The following is a 23229-nucleotide window of genomic DNA, read 5'->3' on the forward strand; positions in this document are numbered from 1 at the left end:
ATGGTCATTTGGGATTAGTACTTGTGATGCCCAATGATAGTTAATGTTTTGGTTTTGTATACCTCTTTTTTTTTTATGGAGGAGTACTGCTATTTATTCAGCCACTGATTAGCTGATTGAATTGGGCATGAACTTCACCGTACTTTTTTTTCATAATTTTATTTATTTTTTCTTCTTATAATTAATTATACTATAGATATAAGGTAAAGGTAAAGGCTCTCCCGTTGATCGTCAATTTGCTCGAGCGGGCCCAGTAACGTCTCCATTGGAGACTTTGTTGTTACTGTGTCTGGCATATCGAATACTCTCGGTAGCTTGCCGGGCTCTCCGAGAGGGGCGGAGGAATCGAACTCGGGTTGGCCATGTTGGCCGCTTGTAAGGCGAACGCCCTACCCGCTGTGCGGAGCGGTAGCACAGCGGTAGGGCGTTTGCCTTACAAGTGGCCAACATGGCTGACCCGAGTTCGATTCCTCCGCCCCTCTCGGAGAGCCCGGCAAGCTACCGAGAGTATTCGATATGCCAGACACAGTAACAACAAAGTCTCCAATGGAGACGTTACTGGGCCCGCTCGAGCAAATCGACGATCAACGGGAGGGCCTTTATTATTATTATTATTATTTCTTCTTATATTTATTTATTGAATCACTGTGGGAAAAGTTACTAAGCTTTCAGGTTTAAGTCTCGGTCATACAATGATCAAACACCTTTCTCTTCACCAGTACTCATTATTCACCACCAAGAACCCCAATATACCCCCCCCCCCCGCCACCCCTCCCAATGCCTGTGAGGCAGAGGATTTCCACTTAACTCTTCTCTACATTGATTACATTCATTATTTCAACAAAAGATGCACCATTATTGTTTAGAGTTTCCCCCACAACAATCAGAATTGCTGAAAAGGCATTGTGAAATACTTTGTTTTCTATAGCTGGTTATGAGAATCATATAATGTCGCGCGGCTGCTATTGCGGCCACACGATTTTGGATTTCTGCAAAGAGCCAGATAATTATGAGATTGGTTTCTGTGCATCTGGTGTTATGGCCGTGCCAGAGAGCCGCTTGTGGGGGCAAATCGTGACCTTGGTAGGGTATGAAGGACGAGCCAGTACCGCCCCCCTTTCCATGAAACTGCAGTTGCCCCGTCACTGCTGGCTCATACCTGGCTTTTCAATAAGTTCTGAGACGGTGGCCACCTTGCTGCTGGGGGGGAAAAAGGCGGAAGGGAGCAACACCCTTTCCTTCCCAGGGAGGCATGGTGCCGTAGTTTAACGCATGGTCCATTCACTCTTCTGCTGCAAGCTGTTGGGTTCTGGACTAAGTCCTTTTGCCTCTGGAGCCATGGCCCTGCTGGAGAGCCTCTTGTGGGGGCAACTCATGACCTTGGTAGGGCGTGAAGGACGAGCCAGTACTGCCCCCCTTCCCATGAGACTGCAGTTGCCCTGTCACTGCTGCCTCATACCTGGCTTTCCAATAAGCTCTGAGGTGGCAGCCAACTTGTATTTGGTCCAGATGCATTTCTGCCAAAAGCGGCTGGGTCTGGAGATTTGTTTCTGAGTCTTTGGGGTCATAGCCGTTAATTAGCTCTCAGGAGCCAGAGAGGTCATTTGTAGGCAGTAACTTGGGGTCTTGCTGGGATGGGGAGGAAAGGGCTGGTTCCACCCCCATCTGGTGAGGCCCTGTGTGTCTCATGACTGCAGGCCCAAACCTGACTACCCAGTTTCCTCTGGAGGATCGCGGTCACTGGGCCACCAAGGGGAACAGGCCAAGGCATGAAACCTATTTCCACCTGGAGTGGCCCAGCACCAATAACCTACTGCAGTAACAGGATGCATTTCTGCCAAAAGCCTTTAGGTTCAGAGATTTGTTTCTGAGTCTCTGGGATCATGTCCGTTAAGCAGTTCGATCAGGAACCAGAGAGGCCATGCCTCCAACTATATAGCTGAGCTGGAGGTGGTTTGTGGGTGTGTCTCCCTCATACCTAACTTTTACTTTCTGGTAAACTTTGCCCCAAGTTTTTGGGGTCTGGTCAAAGGCACAGTAGCAATTTTGGGGTATCTGAAAGTCTGATGGTGGCATGAGACTGCTGATGCACTGGTCTCACAGGTACAGATTGACCTGCTGGCGGCACCATACCCCCTGGTTTTGTATACCTCTTACATTAACTTGGGGCTTGGATAAGTTGAAATAAAAAAAGTGTTAGTTTTTATTCCTTAGGGTAGTCAGTGGCTCACTTCTCATTTTTAGAGGGAGAAGGTAATTACATTTGGATAACAGAAGTGGGTGAGCAGAGAAGTTTAGAAACTGGAAATAATTGAAAATGACTGAATATCTCTCATGAATTAGCAAGGAATTCTTAATTTTATTTATTCTTATCAAATAATTTTTTCTTTTTTTTTAAAAAGACTTTATTTAAGGGAAGAGAAATTAATGGAGGAAAGTTCTCAGACTGTGGGAAGGGTCTTCTAAAGAAGAATTCCCTCAAATAACTTTAAAAAAATTTTTTATTAGTGAAACACCATGAGGTACAGTTGTAGACTTACATATTTTTGTGCTTAGGTTTCGATTATACAATGATCAAATACCCATCCCTTCCTCAGTGCCCATTTTCCACCACCATGGATAATATCCCTCCCACCCCCACCCCCCTCATCCCACCCTGCCTCTGTGGCGGGGCATTCCCTTTTGGTCTTCATCTCCTTTTGGGTGTTGTGGTCTGCAAAAGAGGCATTGAGTGGCAATCATGTTCGGTCCATAGTCTACTTTCAACATGCATGTCCCATCCTGGGAGGATCCTCCAAACACCCTTTATTTGGTGCTCCCTTCTCTATCTGAGCTGCTCTTTCCCCTAGAATGCCCGGCTGGCCTCAAAGCCATGGAGTAATCCTCCTGGAGATAAATGGGACTATCTTAAACTAAGAAGCTTCTGCACCTCAAAAGAAACAGTGACCAAAATACAAAGACACAGGGGTTACTCCTGGCTCTGCACTCAGGAGTTACTTCCTGGCGGTGCTCAGGGGACCATATGGGATGCTGGGAATCGAACTCAGGTTGGCCGCGTGCAAGGCAAACACCCTACCCGCTGTGCTATCTCTCCAGCCCCATAAATTTACATTTTTTGATAAGTAATACATTCTTGGCCTCATATCCCTGGCCTTTAACCTGGTTCCATCCTTACCCTTTTCTAGCTTCTGTCTTTAGGTGATCCCATCACCTGAAAACTTTTATAGCTTTCAGCCACCAAATACTGATGAGTTTACTTCTCCAAGTCTCAAGACTTATATATTGAAATCTTTCTAGGGATTTCTACTTCTTGTTCTAAAAGACACCTCTCTCTCTCTCTCTCTCTCTCTCTCTCTTTGCCTTCTTGGGTCACACCCGGCGATGCTCAGGGGTTACTCCTGGCTCTGCACTCAGGAACTACTCTTAGTGGTGTTTAGGGGACTATATGGGATGCTGGGAATTGAACTCGGGTCGGCTGCATGCGAGGCAAATGCCTTGCCAGCTGTGCTATCGCTCCAGCCCCTCTAATAGACATCTTAAACTGTCCTGTTGAGCAGAAGTGTTGATTTGACCTGTAATTCTCCCAGATTTGTCTTTTATTAAGTATTGGTACCATCTTTCCAGTTGCCTAAGCCAACAACTTGGGAGTGGTCTTTGAATTATTCCTTTCCCCTTGTTGCCCACACACAATTCATCTGCACATTCCATTCATTTTATCTTCAAATTGCATCTCAAGTCTGTCCACTTATCTACCTGAACTGCCTCCACCCTACATCAAGCCAACCACATCCTCATGGCGGAGTTATTCAATAGCCTCCTTGCTTTACCTCTGGGGTTACTACAGCCTATTTTCACTCAGCAGCCAGACTGACTAATCTATTAAGAATAAATCATGTCCTCTTCTTGAAAACCCTTCAGCAGCTTCCCACTACTGGTAGAATAAAAATGTAACTTGTTTTTGCTCATGTTTCAAACTGCCTCACACCATTCCTACCCAGCTTATATATTACTGTCTTGCCAGCTTATTTTATGGAAGTTCAGCACCTACCTCCAGAAACAGTCTTTACATTTAGGGATGTTCTATACTAATTCTAATACCAGCTTCTCATACTGTTCACTCAGTATGAAGTTTTTTGGGTTACACCCAGAGGATCTCATGGGCAATTTCTTGCTCTGTGCTTAGGAGTCACTTCTGGACTATATGTGGTATCGAGGTATGAACTAGATTAAGCTTCAGGGAAGGAAAACGCTTTATTTTATTTTTTTAATCAATTTTTTTAGTTGATTCACTGTGAGATACAGAATTATGAAGCTGATCATAGTTAAGTTTCAGTGTTGTAATGTTCCAATACCCATCCCTAATCAGTGTACATTTTCTATCACCAATGTCCCCAGTTTCCCTCCCGCGACCCTCTCTTAGTCTGTCTCTATGGCCCGCACTTTTGGAAGGCAACTGCTTTCAATCCCCTTTACTATCTCTCCTACCCCAATACTGCTCATTCTTAAATTCAAGTGTCAACACATTTATTGTCTCGTACAGGCCTTTCCTTATCACCCTATGGAATTAGTCATTTAAATCTCTATCTCAATCCTATTTTTTTTCTTATAGCACTGTAGCCTGTCCTCTCATTGTTCATCAGTTTGCTCGAGTGGGCACCAGTAACATCTCCATTGTGAGACTTGTTACTGTTTTTGGCATATCAAATATGCCACAGAGAGCATGCCAGGCTCTGCCTTGCAGGCAGGAAACTCTTGGTAGCTTGCCGGGCTCTCCGAGGGGGACAGAGGAATCAAACCCGGGTTCGTCCGCATGCAAGACAAATGCCCTACCCGCTGTGCTATTGCTGCAGCTCTTTTTCTTATAGCACTTATAATAATTAAAAATTAACTTGTACAGGACCAGACAGATAATATAGGAGTTAAGGTGCTTGCCTTGTATGTATCTGATCTATGTTCAACCCCCAGCACTACATATGGTTCCACGGGCCCCACCAGGAGGGATCCCTGAACATAGAGCAAGGAGTACAGCTGAGTATGACCCAAACACCTCTCTTGAAAAATAAACTTGGGCAATTATTTCTCTAACTAATTTTACCAATGATTTAGACAGTGATCTGTACCTGCATCCGTTGTCTTTCAATCTTTTGGTTTTTCTTTTTTTGGGGTCTTCTATCTGGCCCTTTGGAATAAATTCCCTGGAGGCCAATGTCTAGTAGAATTCTTGCTCTTCATTCCTTTCTGATAGCAATACTTGCCATATCAAAGAATCTCAACAACACTTTCACATTGAATGAATGAAAGCCTAAACTTGTTCACAGGCAAATGATGAATCTAGATGACAGAGCTGGGAGTGGAACCTGGCATTTTTTTTGCTTCAAACCCTTTTCCATCATTATGATACAACATATTAAAATGAATAGGACTCAGAGTTTTTTTTAAAAAAACAATTTATATTTTCCTTAGAATTAGTAAAATAACTTCCCTCTTCTGCCTTTGTTATTACATTTGGTGTCAAAATGAGGAAAGCTCATTTGCTGCCATCTCATATTGGACACTTCTATTTTTCTTGATGCTTTGCCATAGGTTTCATGCTTTTTGTTTCCCTCAGAAAACCGAGATTCCAGAACCTCCAACTTTCATGTTTTCTGATTGAAGATCTCTACTTGAAAAAACTGAAATAATAATTGGATGTTCTAGTCTTCTCACAGTCAACCTTGCCACCATCAACCAGTTTTGAAGTACTCTTTTCGTTGACTAGCAATAATACCTTTGTCTTGGGAAAGAACCCTCTCTGTAACTTTTTTTGTTTGTTTGTTTTTGTTTTATGAGTCACATCTGGCTCTGCACTCAGGACTTACTCCTGGCGGTGCTCAGGGGACCATATGGGACACTGGGAATCGAACCCAGGTCGGGCATGTGCAAGGCAAATGCCCTACCTGCTGTGCTATCGCTCCAGCACCCCTCGTGACTTTTAACTGAAATCCATAATTTGTCAAAAAAGGTTTTCCCTCACTTGCACTTTCCTTTTCTCCTTATTCAGTCTTTGTTATTATTATTATTATTGTTACTGTTATTATTTTGCTCGATTTTTATTATTATTATTATTATTATTGGGGCTGGAGCGATAGCACAGTGGGTAGGGCGTTTGCCTTGCACGCAGCCAACATGGCCAACCCAAGTTTGATTCCTCCGCCCCTCTCGGAGAGCCTGGCAAGCTACTGAGAGTATCTCGCCCGCATGGCAAAGCCTGGCAAGCTCCCCGTGACATATTCAATATGCCAAACACAGTAACAACAAAGTCTCATAATGGAGACGTTACTGGGCCCTCTCGAGAAAATCGATGAACAATGGGAGGACAGTGACAGTGACATTATTATTATTGTTATTATGGCTATAATCAGCAGTGATTAGGGTTTAATCCTGGAGGTTCTCAGGGGGCCCGTAAGCAGTGCCAGGGATTTGATCTTGGGTCAGCTGCTTGCAAGGTAAGTGCCTTCCCCTCTGTACTATCTCTCCAGCTTAGTTCTTTTTTAATTTGACATGGTGCAGGCAGCTGCTCTTCCCAGGACTCAGATTTCTTTTCTGCTGTTATGCAGGGACTATTTTAGGTAAATAGTCTGAACTGTTAGAGCAATGACTTGGTTAATATGTGTTTTCATGAAGTGATTTTTATGAACTCCACATATGCTTTAATGAGTCATATATTTTATTTAAATTACTTAAATAATTCCCCCAATTATTACTTTTATTATTCTTTCTATGTATGAAGAGCAATTTCCTTTTAAAAATAATTTTGTTCATATCCTCGTTAATTAGTTCATTTTCTTTCCAATATTATCTTTGGGGGCATGTAGATATGACCGAACAGTAACCATTATAATGCTGTTTTTTCAAAGGGTAGAGACCTTTTTTCTTACAAAAAAAATTTGAATGTTGAAAAAAAATCTCGAGCTCATACAGTATGGGAATGCTGTTTTTCTTGGTAATATTTCATTTCCTTAGTAAGACTATTTTCTTCTGCTTTCCATTGTCAGCAGACAAAATGATACAATTAAATCAAGGAAACCAGGCAGGGCTGATTTTGGAAAATAAAGTGAATCCAGTTTCTGATTTGAACAAAGAGCAATTTGCTATGTTGGAAAAACACAGCTCCGATGAGATTCAAACTCGACATGTCTCATGTTAACTCAGGACATCATTTCAGAGTCGTATTTGGTTTGATCTTTGAGAAAGGGCAGTGAGTTAACCCCAAACTTTGAATTCTGAAAAAGATGGAGAGAGATTTAAGGGTCAGTTAGCAACAAACACCCAGAATCCTTGTGCTGAGACCCAGATTCATGGCCAGCTCTAATTCTAAGTTCACTGGTTCTAAGCAACAATTTCTGCAAGCAACTTCAGCAATTGTGTTGCAGCTAATGAAGGATGGGTTGGTCAGAGTCAATTTTATAAATCAGATAAATTCTAAAGACATTTGAAAAACAAAAACAAAACATTATGATGGGTTAATCTGCATAAGAATATCTTACTTTTGTGAAGAATCCTCAGTATAATAGTTAATATTTATAACCAGCACCAGGAAGTATAATTATCTCTGCAAACTAGGGAAGCTGGAATAAATGACACTCAGGAGGGGCTCACATTGATTAAGTCAGAGTGGGCAATGTTCTTTTTAATTTATTATTTGAAAAAATTTTTAGACATGGTGATAACAATACTGTTACCAATTAACAATGCTGTTAATTATAGGGCTTCACATACACAGAGTTTCGATACCACACTGTTGCCAGAGTGTTCATTTCCCTCCCTCATTGTGTCATGCTACCCTTCTGGAGGCTGCTTCCATCCACCCATCTCCCTGCCATGGTAAACCCAGTCCTATAGATCACCTGTCAGGTTCTGTTGCCTTTGGCATTTGTTATTTCCTTATAATGTTTTTTGATATTGAAAGATGAGAGAGAGAGAGAGATAGAGAGAGAGAGCGAGAGAATTCTGTGCCTGTTCCTCTCCTTTGGACTAACTTCACTCAGCATGATACTTTCCAGATGCATCTATAGAGTGTTGAATTGCATGATTACATGTTTCCTTATAGCCAAGTAGTTTTCCTCTGTATACATATACCATATATATATATACATATATATATATTTTAATCCTCTGTTTTGGGCACTTAGATTATTTACAGATTTTGGCTATTGTAAATGTGCTCCAAAGAACGTAAAAGTGTAAATATCTTTCATAAGAGAGATTTTAGGTAGGGCCCTTTACTTAACAATAGCTAAAAAGGATTAAGAAAACTAGCATCTGTCTTCAGGACTTTGACCTTCAGATATTTCTGGAATGTGACAAACTTCGGACAGTTTTGGTGGTCATTTTATTCTAGAGTCCTCCACATGTTGTGGAGCAAGTCATGGCCATAACAACAACCAAAGTCTCCAGAAATAATGGTTTCCATTGAGTTTGGCACACACTTTGCTATTCAATCCTTGCACAACCTTCTGAGGAAGCCACAATTTCTATTTTCATTTTATGATGCAGAAACTGAGAACTAGGAAGGCTAAACAACAAGTTCAAAGTTGCACAACTGCGAAAGTGTTGAAAATGATTCAAATCTTAAAGTGTCTAATTACAAAGTTCGTCCTCCTAACCTCTATACTGTAGTGTTTCTATCTAGAATGAGAGTAAGGGTGGGCCTGCCAGGTTGCTGGGCCCAGAATTATGACTGGGTTAAGTCAGTAATATGATGTCAGTTGATTCAGGTTTCTGCATGTGGCGACTTCAGTAATGGACAATATTAGGTTGGGGATTGCTCCTGCCAAAAGGAAGGTTGAATGGAATCAAAATAACTGGCTACAGTAAACAACCAATTTCTGTGGTATCTGTTTGCCATAAGTAAGTAAAGTTCCAGTTGAAAGTTTTGTCAGATGGAATTCTGAACTAATTCCTCACAGAATGCTGTTATCAGGAAGGGGTGTGTGTGTGTGTGTGTGTGTGTGTGTGTGTGTGTGTGTGTGTGTGTGTGTGACTTATTTTAAACCTAAGTCTAAAATACATTATAATTTCCAGGAAGTATTGTATAGAATATTGTGAAAGAAATCTAGAATCTTAGAAAAATGTAATATGCTGCGGACTTTTGTTTTCAGTATATTCATTTTGCTTTGTTAAATGGAAATAAAATAATTTTTTATTGTGGGAAAACAATTTTTCATATTTAGATAAATGTTGAACAAATATGTGAAGGATATCAATTTGAAGGAAGAGTAAATTATATAGTTTAGATTATGAGAGCATGGAGGTGTGCCCAAGCAGGACTAGCTTTGTTTATGTAAGAAGCATATCTTAGGAACATTTTTTTGGTGGGAGGTTAAAGTCACAGATGTGGAGAGACAGTCTTCTTGACAGAAAAGATTATGCTGAGTAATAGTTTGGTCAATATGATGGAGGTCTTAAAAGATTGTACAGAAACACTTGGCTTAGTTTAGAACTGATGCAGAATGGAATGGAAATTTCCAGAAGACTGTCTGTACTGCACTGTCCTCCCATTGTTCATCGATTTGCTTGAGAGGGCACCAGTAACATCTCCATTGTGAAACTTGTTGTTACTGTTTTTGGCATTTCAAATATGCCACAGGTAGCTTGCCAGGCTCTGCCGGGTGAGCGGGATACTCTCAGTAGCTTGCCGGCTCTCCGAGAGGGACGGAGGAATTGAACACAGGTCGGCTGTGTGCAAGGTCAGCCCTACCCACTGTGCTATCACTCCAGTCGAAAGACGCTTCAAGTCCAGAAGACTATACAAGAAAATGTTAACTTGGCTACATTTAAAGGGGTAAGGAACTTTTTTTTTGTTGCCAAGGGCCATGTGGATATCTGTGACATCATTTTCATGCCATATAATCGAGAAAACAGGTTTTGGGCAGCTGATGAGAAGCATACTTTTCTTTCCCATCATGTACTAGGACTCGATCACAAGATTTTTTTGGCTTAATATAGTCCAAGGGAGGGATGTTCCCCACCCTGCCTTAGGAGTAAGGTTTGAGAGTGTGGAAGAGTGGTCAGAAAATATTTTCTGTTCAAGTTTTTGCCTAATTAACGTTTTTGCCATGAGGATATATGTTATGATAATAAGCAAAACAAAACAAGAAAAAATAAACCAAGGAACTGATGCAAAATGCAAGAAACACCTAAGCATGGACATAGGTTTCCAAGTGGCAAAATAACAAATATTTAGTTTTGGTGACTGGTTTTAGATTTTTGGAAGAGTTCAAAATGGAAAGGGAAAAATAAGATCAGTTATTAGGATAATCTTGGCATGGGGAATAATGACTTCTATGTTAAGTATAATTTGGGTAAAATATTTAAAATCTTATTTAGAGAATTCATGTTTTCTTCATATCAGAGCATTTAAAATAAAATGATTCAAAGCAGGCTTCATATAAATAATGACATCCCTGCACTAGAGGAAGTTACATTTTTATTATTAATAGGTTGTCTCTGTCAATGAAACCATCTGTAAGTAAACATGTCCTCAGAGCAAAAGTACAAAATGGATAAAAAAATAAGTGATAATGGATGTGTATATATTTTATGAATCATAAATGGATTGAAGAATGAATAAGAGCAGCACATTTTGCACAAATTTTTCAATACCTTCTTCTCCCCCTGTGAGAACCAGCAAAGCTAGATTATATTGCCCCTAATTTTTACTTTCTGTCATTTTAAGCATTCATTTGCTAAACTAACAGCATTTCATTAAGCAAGACTAATTCCTGAGAGTATTACCTTAGCCCATTAGCTTGTAGAGAGTCATTAATTTCTGTGACATGTCTTGAGATGAGATCATTATTATTATTATTGTTGTTGTTTCAATTAAACTCATTTTCAGAAAAACTACTTCTGTGATCTTAATAATGGTCAGTTTCTTTCTGAAACATGTTTTTTTAAAGATTTTTTTATTCTTTTTCCAACATGAGCTCTTGTTTTACTCATGTTTCCATCGACGTTGGCTACCACCAAAGCTAAGTTAAATTCCCTGTTAAATCCCCATAGTCTAATCAAAAATATTAGAAACACCTTTGCAAAATGATTCTAATAGGATATTTGGGTCTCTCTCTAATTTTCTTTATTGAGATTTCTAAATTAGTCTGTGACGATCACGTGACTGACTTCAGAGGTGTAGACTCTTGAGGCCAGATTACATGAAGGCTCTGGATTTGGCATTTCTTGTTTATGGGGACTGTGGCCACTGATGAACATGGCTGTTGTTTGTTCACAGTTTCTATAGCAGGAAAGCCCCAGCTGGACTCTGATGGGAAGAGCAGATGTCACTAGCTAGAAAGTGGAAAACCTCAAAAGGATGGCTTGAGCTGGCAGACTGCGTTCTGTCCATTTTACTTCTTTCCAACACTTTTTGGATTAAAGACAGAAAAAAATTCATCAAACTGAAAACTACAAACAACCAAGAAAGGTAAGTGAAAGTGTTCTAAAATTCCAGGCCACCCAATAAATATAACTGTAATATCAGAAACTGAAATGATAGCTTTCATGGGCATAATGGGGAACACAAGTGGTTTGGGGAGTTAGTGAAAAACAGTTCTGACATGTTTGGATGCCAAAGATTTTTAAAGTTGATCTCTTTTGGCCTGGTAAGATTTTATGCATTTTTGTCGTTCCAACCCAGAGGTCTAAGGATTAGTAGCTCTTTCTGCCAGCCTGGAACTCATGTGGTGAGAATAATGTACACATGTGACAGCAAAAAAGTGGATGTAAAAGACTTCCTTAAGAAAAGGTTAAAAGAATAAATAATATTATCATCTAGGTCAAAACAATGCTAAATTAATATTTGAATTAAAAATTCTGCTTATGCATGCCAGAATGGTTATTTTCACCTTGGCATTTCTCCTTTAAAGCCACCTAGTTTGGAGAATGCTTAAGCAGGTGGGGTTTAACTGTTCAGGAAGAAAAGAAATGGATGGGCTGGAGCAATAATACAGAAGGTAGGGCGTTTGCCTTGCATGTGGCTGATCCGGCTTCGATTCCTAGCATCCCATATGGTCCCCTGAGCACCATCAGGAGTAATTCCTGAGTGCAAAGCCAGGAGTAACTCCTGTGCATCGCTGGGTGTGACCCAAAAAGCAAAAAAAAAAAAAAAAAAAGAATTGGACCCCTATTCTAAAGTAATTGGTCTTCAGGGGGAACTAACTCTTGATTAAAAATAAAACTAAAGACCCTCAATCAATAAAAATATATAAAATGAAGAACTAGGAATAACTCAGATTTCTAGATATTAATTTTATATGGGACTAGTACCACTTTTTTAAACCTACAATTTTTATTGTTAGGAGAGAAAACACATTCATCAGAATAGTGCAGAAGCAAGGATAAAAAGAGATTTCTAGCTCTCATTAAATATTTGTCTTGAAGATAATATGGTGCTTGCTGGATGTCAGGATATCTAGTCCTATTAATGATGGGCTTTTCTTTACAGTAGATATGCTTTTGCAATTTTCCTGGATTTCTGCTCCGGGGTCACATGGTAAGTCAATAGTAGTTATAAACCTCTCAGCATTGTGATCAATACCTTCGCTGACGTAATCTGGACCTCCAGTGTAATTTACAACAAAAGACAGTTTGAGCAAGTCTCTGTTTTATTACCTTCAATTCACCAACTGAAATATTTCACTGGTTTATGACTGAAGTTATTTCCAATTTTTGATTGGCAATTGAAATAGTCTTGAAGAAAAATGTCAACTATGAAAAGGAAAAACAATTTATGGACTTAAATAGGTATTTCTTCTTTAGGGCATGATGTCTGCATACCTGTTTCCTAAAATTGTCTAAAAAATTACATGAATGAGTCCCGTGGAATAGTGGTGTTCACTTATGTGTTCCTGGTCATCCAGATGGATCACAATATTAAACAGCATTTCTTATCTTTCAAATATGTAAAATAAAGCAGTACTGTATTTTATCTATTTTATCCTGAACCATTAACCATCTAATTTGAGCAAAAAAAAGGAAAAGTTATCATGCTCATACATAAATACTGAGGACTGTGAATCTTGTTACTGTGCCTTTTTGCAACTTTCCTGGAATTTATTTTTATTATTTCTTCCATGTCTATTGTGTATTCTGGGTGTTCAAGATAAACAAGAAAAATTAAGAAAACGAGTATCTGAAGATGTGATCAAAGAAATAGTAAGGAGTCTGGAAGGGAAGAAGAGATGGAGGTGTTCTGGGGTACAAAAGACTCAGAGGAAGGTGTCATTCCTAGTCCTTCTCATTGTCTCCTGCACTTCTGGATTATGGTTGTGTGGAATCACAGCTGTTTAGGTATGTAGAAAGCAGGAGTTGATGGGTGGAGTTAAGATTTGAATATGAACATCTGTTCATAAGACCCTTTCAAGCATAATTTCACTTTCAGTCAACCACAGGGTACTTTTTAAAAATTATTGGATCACCATGAGACACACAATTACAAAGCTGTTCATAGTCAGGTTTCAGTCATACAATATTCCAACATCCATCCCTCTACCAGTGTACATTTCATACCACCAATGTCGCCAGTTTCCCTTCTGGAACCTCCACCTGTGGCCATTCCCCGCCCCCTTCCCCAGCTTGTCTCTATGACAGGCACTTTCCACTATTCTCCCCCTCCCTCCCTCTCTCCCTCCCCCCTCCCCCCTCCCACCTTCCCTTCCTCTCTCCTTTTAGGATTTGCAATATAGATACTGAGAGGTTATCATGTTTGTTTCTTTACCTACTTCCAGCATACTTATCCAGAGTGATCATTTTCAACTGTTTTTGTCATAGTGGTCCTTTCTCTATCCCAACTGTCTTCTTATCCCTTCAGGCAGGCTTCCAATCGTGGACCAATCCTTCTGACCCTTGTTTCTATTGTCCTTGGGTATTAGTTCCATTTTATGTTTTCTTTTAGATCCTACAAGTGAGTGCAACCATTCCATGTCTGTCCCTCTCCCTCTGAATCATTTCACTCAGCATGATATACTCTCCATGTCCATCCAATCCATTTATAAGCAAATTTCATAACTTCATTTTTCCTAACAGCTGTGTGGTATTCTACCACAGGGTACTTTTACCTGGACTTTCTATTGTCCAAAACTAGATAATATCTCAGTAACTAACTATCCATGGTGTGCCAGTGGTCTTCACACACTAGATCTAGTTTTCAAACAACTTTGAAAAATAGAAGTAACTTGTCAGATAAAGCTTAGGTTGAGAGATTCAATATGCAGTATACAATGTACAAGCTCAGTCTATTTGAACAGGGGTCTTAACTTTCTATATTTAAATTGTAATGCCTCTTGGGTCAGGGATATTTCTCAACAGACTGAACATATACTTTGCACCAGGACCCTTGGGTTTGATTCCTGGCACTGTACCATGTCTGCCGGGAGTAGCTCCCCAAAACAAAACAGTGAACTGCAGAATCTCTTCAACATAGATGACTGATTTAAGAAATTCAAAGCCCTAATATTTACTAGCTATATGATTTTGTTACTTCCACTAAATTCCTTGGGGAGGGATTAATTTTTATAGCCTCATTAGCACTGTAGCCGATGTACATAGCTGCTACATAATTCTCCAAGTAAATAAAATGCTGATCAATTTCTGTTTATATGATCCAAGCTGGGCAGATATGCCAGCATCTAAACGTTTGACATGTCTCTGCAAGTTTTCTATTCTTTCTCTCATTTTTTAAAGGGCCATTCTCTGTGAGTCTGATGATGTGAAGACCTGAGATTGTGGTGCGGCTGGGCAGGGACCCTGGTGGTGCTTAAAGGAGACTGCAGGGCCACAGTTGGAAGTGCTTTGGGAACTCCAGAGCCACATCTGGAGAAGCTGGGGTGGCCATGTAATTCTGGGGATCAAAACCAGTTTGTGTGCCTGCAAGGTTATGTGCCCGGACCCTGTACGGTCTCCCTGACCTCCGAGCATCTGTTTCACAAAGGGCTCCCTTTGTCTCCCTGGAGACATCCCCGCAGGGCCCATATCTGCGCTCACCATATATCAGGGAATCTGCGGAGACAACAACTGTATGAGTGGTGGTTTAAAAAAGAATGAAGATAAAAAAGACTGAGAAGAAGAAGCAGTTTTGATTCAGCAGTTATCTGAGAATCTGCGAAATATGGGACACCAGAGCTAGAGCAATTCCAGGTCCCTGCCTTTCAGGGGTATAGACTGTGATTTAACTTCTTGGAGGTAGTTTAGTGGTGAAGAGATTGTATTCTCTCTCAGTAAAGGATAAAATCAGCCTCTATTGGACAATGTAACTAAAGGTTAAATGTGTACTTCCCCATCCTTTTAAAAATCAGATTGTGGGACTGGAGTGATAGCACAGCAGGTAGGGCGTTTGCCTTGCATGCAGGTGATCCGGGTTTGATTCCCAGCATGGTCCCCTGAGCACCGCCAGGAGTAATTCCTGAGTTCATGAGCCAGGATTAACCCTTGTGCATCACTGGGTGTGACCCAAAAAGTCAAAAGAAAAAAATCAGATTGTCCCAGAGTGCCATAAAATGATTCTGTGACTGAAAGATCACCTTTTCATTCCTTTAAATGACATGAGAAAAAAAAATTATATGAGAATTCAAGGAGAAAAACTGGCTAATTTCTCCAGTAACAGAGGGTCCTGAATTGGGAGAATATTTGTTATGGAAAGGAGGGTTTTAAGAGGGAAAGAAGGCCTCTCTCCTCCAACTTAGTGCCAGTGGGGTCTTGCAGCAACTATGTCAATCACAGTTTATGGTTTAAAGATATAATATACTCAAAACAAAACAAAACAAAACAAAACAAAACCAAGCATTCAAAGGTAGGAGCCAGGTGCTCTTGTGGTTAAGATTGGTGGCAAGTGAAGAGAGCAACACAAGCAACACACCACAGAGATGCCTTCAGACCATGTGCCAGGCTGTTTTATCAGGGCATCCAGAGCAGGGTGCCCCAAGGTGCACCCCCCCATCTGCCCCAATAGAGCCCCAGCAGCTGAAATCCTCCAGAACTCAGTCACTGTCATGCTCAAGGTCAACTTCCACAGGCTCAGACAAGCCTCATCCATGAGTGAATGTACTGAAAAACCTAAGTATGCAAGACTTGTAACCAAAATCTTCAGACTCGCAGGAAATTGGGAATAGGTGACCTCTCCCCATCTTCTGGTGCTTCTGGTAGCCTGGCAGTCACACCCACAAACTGACTCTGGGTCCATATAAGCTCATTAATGGCCATGATACAGAGACTCACATATAAATCTCTAAGAAGAGAGCAACACACTGCAGAGATGCCTCTGGACCCAGGTCACTATTCAGGTTTTTTTTTTTTAAAGTTGACCTCAGCTGTATCATCGTATTTAAAATTTTAGAATTCCTGGAGCTACATCTCATGCTCTGTATCTCTGATGTATGAAGCCAATGGCTTAATGGCTCCAGGGTGAAATATAGCAATCTTCACACACTTTCCTCAAGGAAACTCTCTGAATTATTTTTAGCAGATTGTTCATAACAAGCAATGCAAAGTAAACTATATAGATCCTGCTTTGGGGGCAGGTTTTGGGGGGCAGGGTGGAAATATTTGAAATATGGTGGTGAGATTGGTGTTGAAATACTAAATGTAATAAATTACTGTGAACAACTTTATAAAAATAAAATAAAATTTAAAAAAAGATTGGTGGAGAAATACAGATAATTCTATAAATCAGGGCAGACTACGTTTTGAAGAAAGACTTCCTGACATTTAGGGGTGTGTGTGTATGTGTGTGTGTGTGTGTTGCTAGGGATCAAACTGGGGCCTCATGTGTGCAAGGCATGCACTTTACCACTCTGTCACATCCCTGGCCCCCTTGGGATGCAAATTCTTTTAGCTTAACTTGCTACAGACACTAATTTACCGTTAAGCTTAATGCTTCCAGGTGAAATCAATTTTAGGCTTCCTGTTATGTTGAAAACGGAGGCAGTAATCAAGCATGACTAGCAATAACCAACTTTCAAGATACAAGATACAACAATTTAATCTTATGATTGATAAGAACAACAACTATTAACATACAAAGTACCATTCAGTTCAACTGCAGGTATAGGCAGTGACAAGTATCTAATTCTTAGAAGAATCACTTATTCCCACAGTCTGTTTAGATACATTAACCTAAGGACATGTTTCTAAATATCAAACATGATTTTCACATTGCAGCTTTCTTAAGCATATATATAGATGTGTAGTATTCTTGATGGTTATTTCAATACACTCTGTTCATGATATAATTTCTCTTGACATGGGCAGAGAGATTTCTTTTTGCAGAATATATATATGTATATATATATTTTTGGGTCACCGCCATTTATAATACTCTGTAAATTCATATTACTTTAAGTACTTATGAAATAAATGTGTCTCTCCAGTACAATTCCTTGGGTCTTCTGGTAAGTTCCATCATTGTTAAAGAGCTTTTGGGTGTAATCACTCTCTTGGAACAACAGCCCATTGGGTCTCAGTGTATCACAGTCACTTTATAGCTTGCTATGTTAACCCTTGGCTTTAAGTCCTGGTGATGTAATAGGGTGGGGTGTACAGGCTATCAGTATATATCCTTATCACTATTTATAGTCATTCAAAACCACATTGTCATTAATCCAAGCCTGACATTCCTTTTCTGAAATGTTCACAGTGCAGTGTTTTTGTGGCCTAACAAAAGATTTTTCCATATCATTAAAAATAAACATTTTTATAAAAATATAAAACTTTAAATGTTACATTGACAAAACCAGTCAGAGTATCCTGTGCCTCATGCACTATACAGTAGTAAGCACAAAATCCCACAGAATAAAACACCACAAAATTAAACTGTTTATCTAGGCAAAATGGCCAGAACTTTCCATTGCCTTTTTGTCCTCAAAATATATTAAGCTTAACAAAAATTATGTATTAATGCAAAACTGGTCTCCTCTATTGTCTAGTTGTGGGGTGGAAAGTTGCCACCTGAGAAAGAGGCTAATATTTCCAGTCCATTGATCCTTTCCTTGCTCTACCTATCAGCTGTGATTGGGATCAATGAACCTTTTAGTCAAATGTATTATGCTTTAAAAACATGCTGAGTTACCTTTAAAAACACTTATCACAAAGTACTTGTTTTATTTTCATTAAAAAAATACATACAGACAAAAACTTCTAAATATCCACATTCATTAAACCAGAACATTTTCATTCTTAGTTGGTTTTTAAATGACAACTATTTTGTTGTGACTATTCTATTTTATGAAAACCTTCTTAAAGGCATCTATGTACAATATGTAAATATCCCTGTTAATATATAAACACAATCATGTCCTGCTGTCTTAAAATGTTGACTGCATTGCCTAGGGATATTTCTTCAGTAAGAGGAATGTGTATGCAACAATTTAAAAGGGAATGTTTGCCTAACAGGAAAATGACATCAGTAATGAAAAACAGTAATGAATAACCACTGATGTGGTTTGTGACCACACCACACAAAAAGTTCTTTGAAAGACATGAATTCTAAATGAGTGGCCTAGTTCGGAGGCTGCCACATCTCTCCTTCTTCATTACCACTTCTTCAAAATATTCTGTGACCAAGTGGCCTCAATATTATCTCCTCCATACTCCACAGGGTATCAGGTAACATCCTGATTTTTCTAAGTTTCAATCCAGAATCCAGGGTTTGGTCTGAAGGTGGCAGATGCAACCTCCTAGCAGCAGGGCTGTCCCTAATCACTGGCCTGTAGGGCCAAGTTTCTGGCTCCGATGCTTGGTCAGATGAGAAATTCCTTAAAATCCAGCACTTTAAAAATAATACAAGGTTCTGTCGTAGTGCAATTTTGACAAAAATGAAAGACATCTTGTGACCTCCCATTGACCAGGCAGTGAAAATAATCTTGGATGAGGTGGGACTGTTTTGACAGTTCTATGATGTTTCTTCAAGAATGTCTTGGGCTCCATCATGTGTCCCCCTGGCCATCATTGCCTTGTGAGGACAAGAGAGAAGGATAGGGAGCAACACACTTGACATTCACATAAGTAGTGTTCACATGGACATAATGTTCCCCGATGAAAGTGGAGAATATCCCTGATATCCTAGAGACCAGTTCAGAGAAAGTTGGGCGCAGTTCAGCCTTAGGGTGCCAGCACTTTAACATTACTTCATACCTATGAACAAAACCAAGAATTTTCATGAGAGATCCTGTGAAGGCTAACATTTCTGTAGAAGTAAATCATATTGTAACTCGGAAGAGGCTGCTGAATGTCTACTTACAAGGGATCTGGGCAGTATTCAGGTTGTAAGAGCCTCCTGCCTTGCAACAAATAGATTGTGATGTCAAAGGTATTGACGTCTGGATAAGGTGGTGCTCCTCTTGTCATCAGCTCCCAGAGGAGCACACCAAAGGACCACTAGAGCAAACAAAAGCAGGGAGGATTCAGGTGAGAGAGGCGTGACGGCACAAATATGAAATTTGAGCAGTAGGTTTTCTAACAAAACTTGACTCAGTATAGGCAGTTCTGATTCTCTCTTGGACAAAGTGTTCTTTGTGTTTGTTTGTTTTTTGGCTTTTTGGGTCACAGTTGGTGATGCTCAGGGGTTACTTTTGGATCTGCGACTCAGGAATTACTCCTGTAGGTGCTCAGGGGACCACATAGGATGCTGAGGATTGAACCTGGGTTGGCTGCATGCAAGTTAAGTGCTCTATCTACTGTACTATCTCTCTAACCCCTCTCTTGAACAAAATGTTCTCCATTTAAAATTTTTTTAAAAAATAGAATCACTGTGAGAACAGTTACAAAACTTTTAGGTTTCATACAATGATCAACACCCATCCCTTCACCAGTGCACATTTTCCACCACCAAGAACCCCAGTATACCCCCCATCCCACCCCTCCCCCTGCCAGTGTGGCAGATGATTTCCACTTTACTCTCTCTCTACTTTGATTACAATTTTTCGACAGAAGACCTACCATTATTTGGAATTTTCTCCTAACATGCAGACCTGCTGAGAAGTCATCAATAGATAATTTGTTTTCTATTGCTGATAATGAAAAGCATATTGGATTTCTAATATTTTAGTAATTAAGTCCGGAGGGATTTCTGCCAGAAGCTGCTGGGTTCCGAGGTTGGTTTGTGTGCCTCTGTGATCATGGCCATCCAAGAGCCGGAGGAGCCGTTCATGGGCGGCAACTCGGGGTCTTGTCAGGGTGAAGAGAAGGAAAATTTTTAATCTTATTTATTTATTTTTTTGGGGTCACACCTGATGGGGCCTGAGGGACCATGTGATGTCTGGGTTAGAACCTAGACCTAGTATGCTAGGCTGGCATGCTCTGACATTTCCATGTACTCAGTCCGTTGTGCTAACTCTGTAGCTCACAAATGCCCTTTATTATTATTTGTTTATTCATTTAGTTTTGGTTTTGGGGCCACACCTGGAAATGCTCAGGGATTACTCCTGGCTCTGTGCTCAGGAATCACTTCTGGTGGGGATCATGGGACCATATGGGATGCTGGGAACTGAACTTGGGTCAGCCATGTGCAAGGCAAGCAGTGCTATGCTTTCTATCTTTCCGGGCCCACAAATGCTTTATATTTTTAAAAAATTAAATCATTTGTTTTTGCTTTTTGGATCACATCTGGCAATGCTCAGGGGTTCCTCCTGGCTCTGCCTTAGGAATCACCTCTGACTGTGCTTGGAGGATCATATGGGATGCTGGGGATTGAACTGGTTCAGTTGTGTGCAAGGCAAAAGTGTAACTTGCTATTTGTGGGGCTCTGGGCCCCACAAATGCTCTCTAAAACTAATGTAGTTGCTAGGGGAAAAGGGAGCTCAGATAGAGAAAGGAACACCAAATAAAGGTGTTGGGAGGAGCCTCCCAGGATGGGAGAAGCATGCTGAAAGTAGACTATAGACCAAACATGATTGTCACCCATTGCCTCTTTTGCAAACCACAACACCCAATAAGAGAGAGAGAACAAAAAGGAATGCCCTGCCACAGAGGCAGGGTGGGATGGGGGGGATGGGAGGGTGGGAGGGATACTGGGATCCGTGGTGGTGGGAAATGGGCATTGGTGGAGGGATGGGCATTTGATCATTGTATAATTGAAACCCAAGCACAAAAATGTGTAAGTCTGTAACTGTACCTCATGATGTCTCACTATTTAAAATTAAAAAAAAAAGATGAATAGCGAATATAAAATTTGTAAAGAACAATAAAGACAAGGATTACCTTATTTAAAAAATAAATAAAACTAATGTAGTAAGGTACACATTTTGTTTTTTGTTTAAATTAGAGATGGATAATGTTTACATTGTAAATAATAGAATTTTTCAAAAATAATATACAAAGTCCAGAGATAAAGATTTTATCAGTAGCTAAGAGTACATTTTCCAAATTCTTTTCTTATAGGATCTTCTGGTAGGGTGAAAGCGTTAACATGTTCCTATCTTCCTTTTCAATCATTTCATTTACTTATACTGAAATATAATGACATAAAACATTAGTTTCCAGGCCATAAGATACTGATTTAATATTTTTCTGTATGGTGAAATAATTACCATAATACAGTATATGAAGTACAACTTATAGCCTGCATCTAGAGAACAAGTCATGGTCCTCCCGTTATTCATCGATTTTGCTCAAGCGGGCCCAGTAACATCTCCATCGTGAGACTTGTTGTTACTGTGTTTGGCATATCGAATACATCACGGGGAGCTTGCCAGGCTCTGCTGTGCAGGCGAGATACTCTCGGTAGCTTGCCGGGCTCTCCGAGAGGGGCGGAGGAATCGAACTCGGGTCGGCCATATTGGCTGCTTGTAAGGCAAACGCCTTACCCACAGTGCTATCGCTCCAGCCCAGAAGTGATTATTTGTTTTTTTTTGTGCCACACTCTGTAGTGCTAAGGGCCCATTCTTCGAGGAATCATCTGGACCAGGGATTGATCATGGTCCCTGCCATGTCAAGCATCTCTCTAGCCCTATGAACTATCATCCTACCCCAAGGATATAGTATTCTGTATGCCCGGCATGCCTCTGCTGTGTTACTCTGCGACCTAAGTATATAGTATTTTAAACCATGGTTTCCTTGGATATGTTACATAGCCATGGCTGATTTGATTGCTGAGAGTTGGAACTTTTAAATCCATTTTTCCTAGGTTAGTCCTCTAATGCCACTAGTCCCCGAACCTCTGATCATTACCAAACCATGAGTCTCATTTGTTTTTTTCAGATTTCAAGTATCATAGTATTTATATTCCTCTGACTTATTTTACTTAGCATAATGCTCTCAAGGACTATCTATGTTGTTGCAAATGGAAATATTTCCTTTTCTTTTCATGGCTGGATGATGTTCCATTATACATAAAAATCCACATTTTCCTTACCCATTCATTCACTGAAGGACACTTAAGTTTCTTCAATGTCTTAGCTTTTACAAATATAATCATTTAGTGACCATGAGGGTAAATATATTTTAGTTGAGTAAGTGTTCTATATTCTTTTTTTGGCGGGTGGGATGGCTTCCAAGACGTGCTCAGGAGGTCAGGGAGCTCCATTAGCAATTCTTGGTCAACTGCGCCTTTAGTTAGTTCAGTGCAGGGGCCTGGGAATACAGGCCGCTCGGACCCGCGGTGTTGGGGATACCTGGGCCACCCTGGTGATGGTGGGGGTATTTTAACAGCCTCATATAAATAGTTGGAAGAGTCACTGATGACATGAGAGTTCGACTTTAAAGAATTTGAGGAATTTTCATACTGTATTCCACAATGGCGGCATCAAGTTCTGTTCTCACCACCAGTGTACTGGGGTTCCCTTTTGTTGATACAGTCTGTGCTGTGAGATCACACAGACTATCTCGCCCTGGACAGGAGCCAAGGTGAAAATGACACAAGGAGACTAGGTCAGTCCATGCAGGTCACCCCTGGGCAGAGGGCCCAGAAAATCAATTTTGGTTTAGCAACACTTCCAGGATACTACAGGCTCAAAGGAGACAGAGGAAAACTGAAGGTCTGAGAGGGAAAAACAAAAAACAAAAAACAAAAAACAGTTGATGGGAATGGAAAACACAGACAAACAGATCACGGAGTATGGAGTAGGAGACTAAAGCACGTCTCTGAACGGAAGGGAAGAAACTCGGTAGGTACTGTAAATGGTGATATATGTCTTTATGAACTACACTTCTTTACTCAAGTGTGAGAAACCTTTAAGTTCACTGACTGCTTTGATCCCAATAGAC

General features: G+C 40.3%; 1 protein-coding gene across 1 annotated transcript in view; it reads right to left on the reverse strand.

Annotated features, from left to right (window-relative positions):
* Positions 1-16991: 16991 nt before the first annotated feature.
* The window catches only part of MET (MET proto-oncogene, receptor tyrosine kinase), a 129889-nt gene continuing 123651 nt past the window's right edge, over positions 16992-23229 (reverse strand). Inside the window, exons 20-21 of the mRNA XM_056118305.1 lie at positions 19268-19404; positions 16992-19161 (exon numbers count right to left, since the gene is read on the reverse strand). Coding sequence (XP_055974280.1) covers positions 18954-19161; positions 19268-19404 — 345 coding nt within the window. The 3' untranslated portion in view covers positions 16992-18953. The remainder of the gene's footprint in view (positions 19162-19267; positions 19405-23229) is intronic.

This window comes from Sorex fumeus, unplaced genomic scaffold (genome assembly GCF_029834395.1).
Source record: "Sorex fumeus unplaced genomic scaffold, SorFum_2.1 ptg000037l, whole genome shotgun sequence".
Lineage (NCBI taxonomy): Eukaryota > Metazoa > Chordata > Mammalia > Eulipotyphla > Soricidae > Sorex > Sorex fumeus.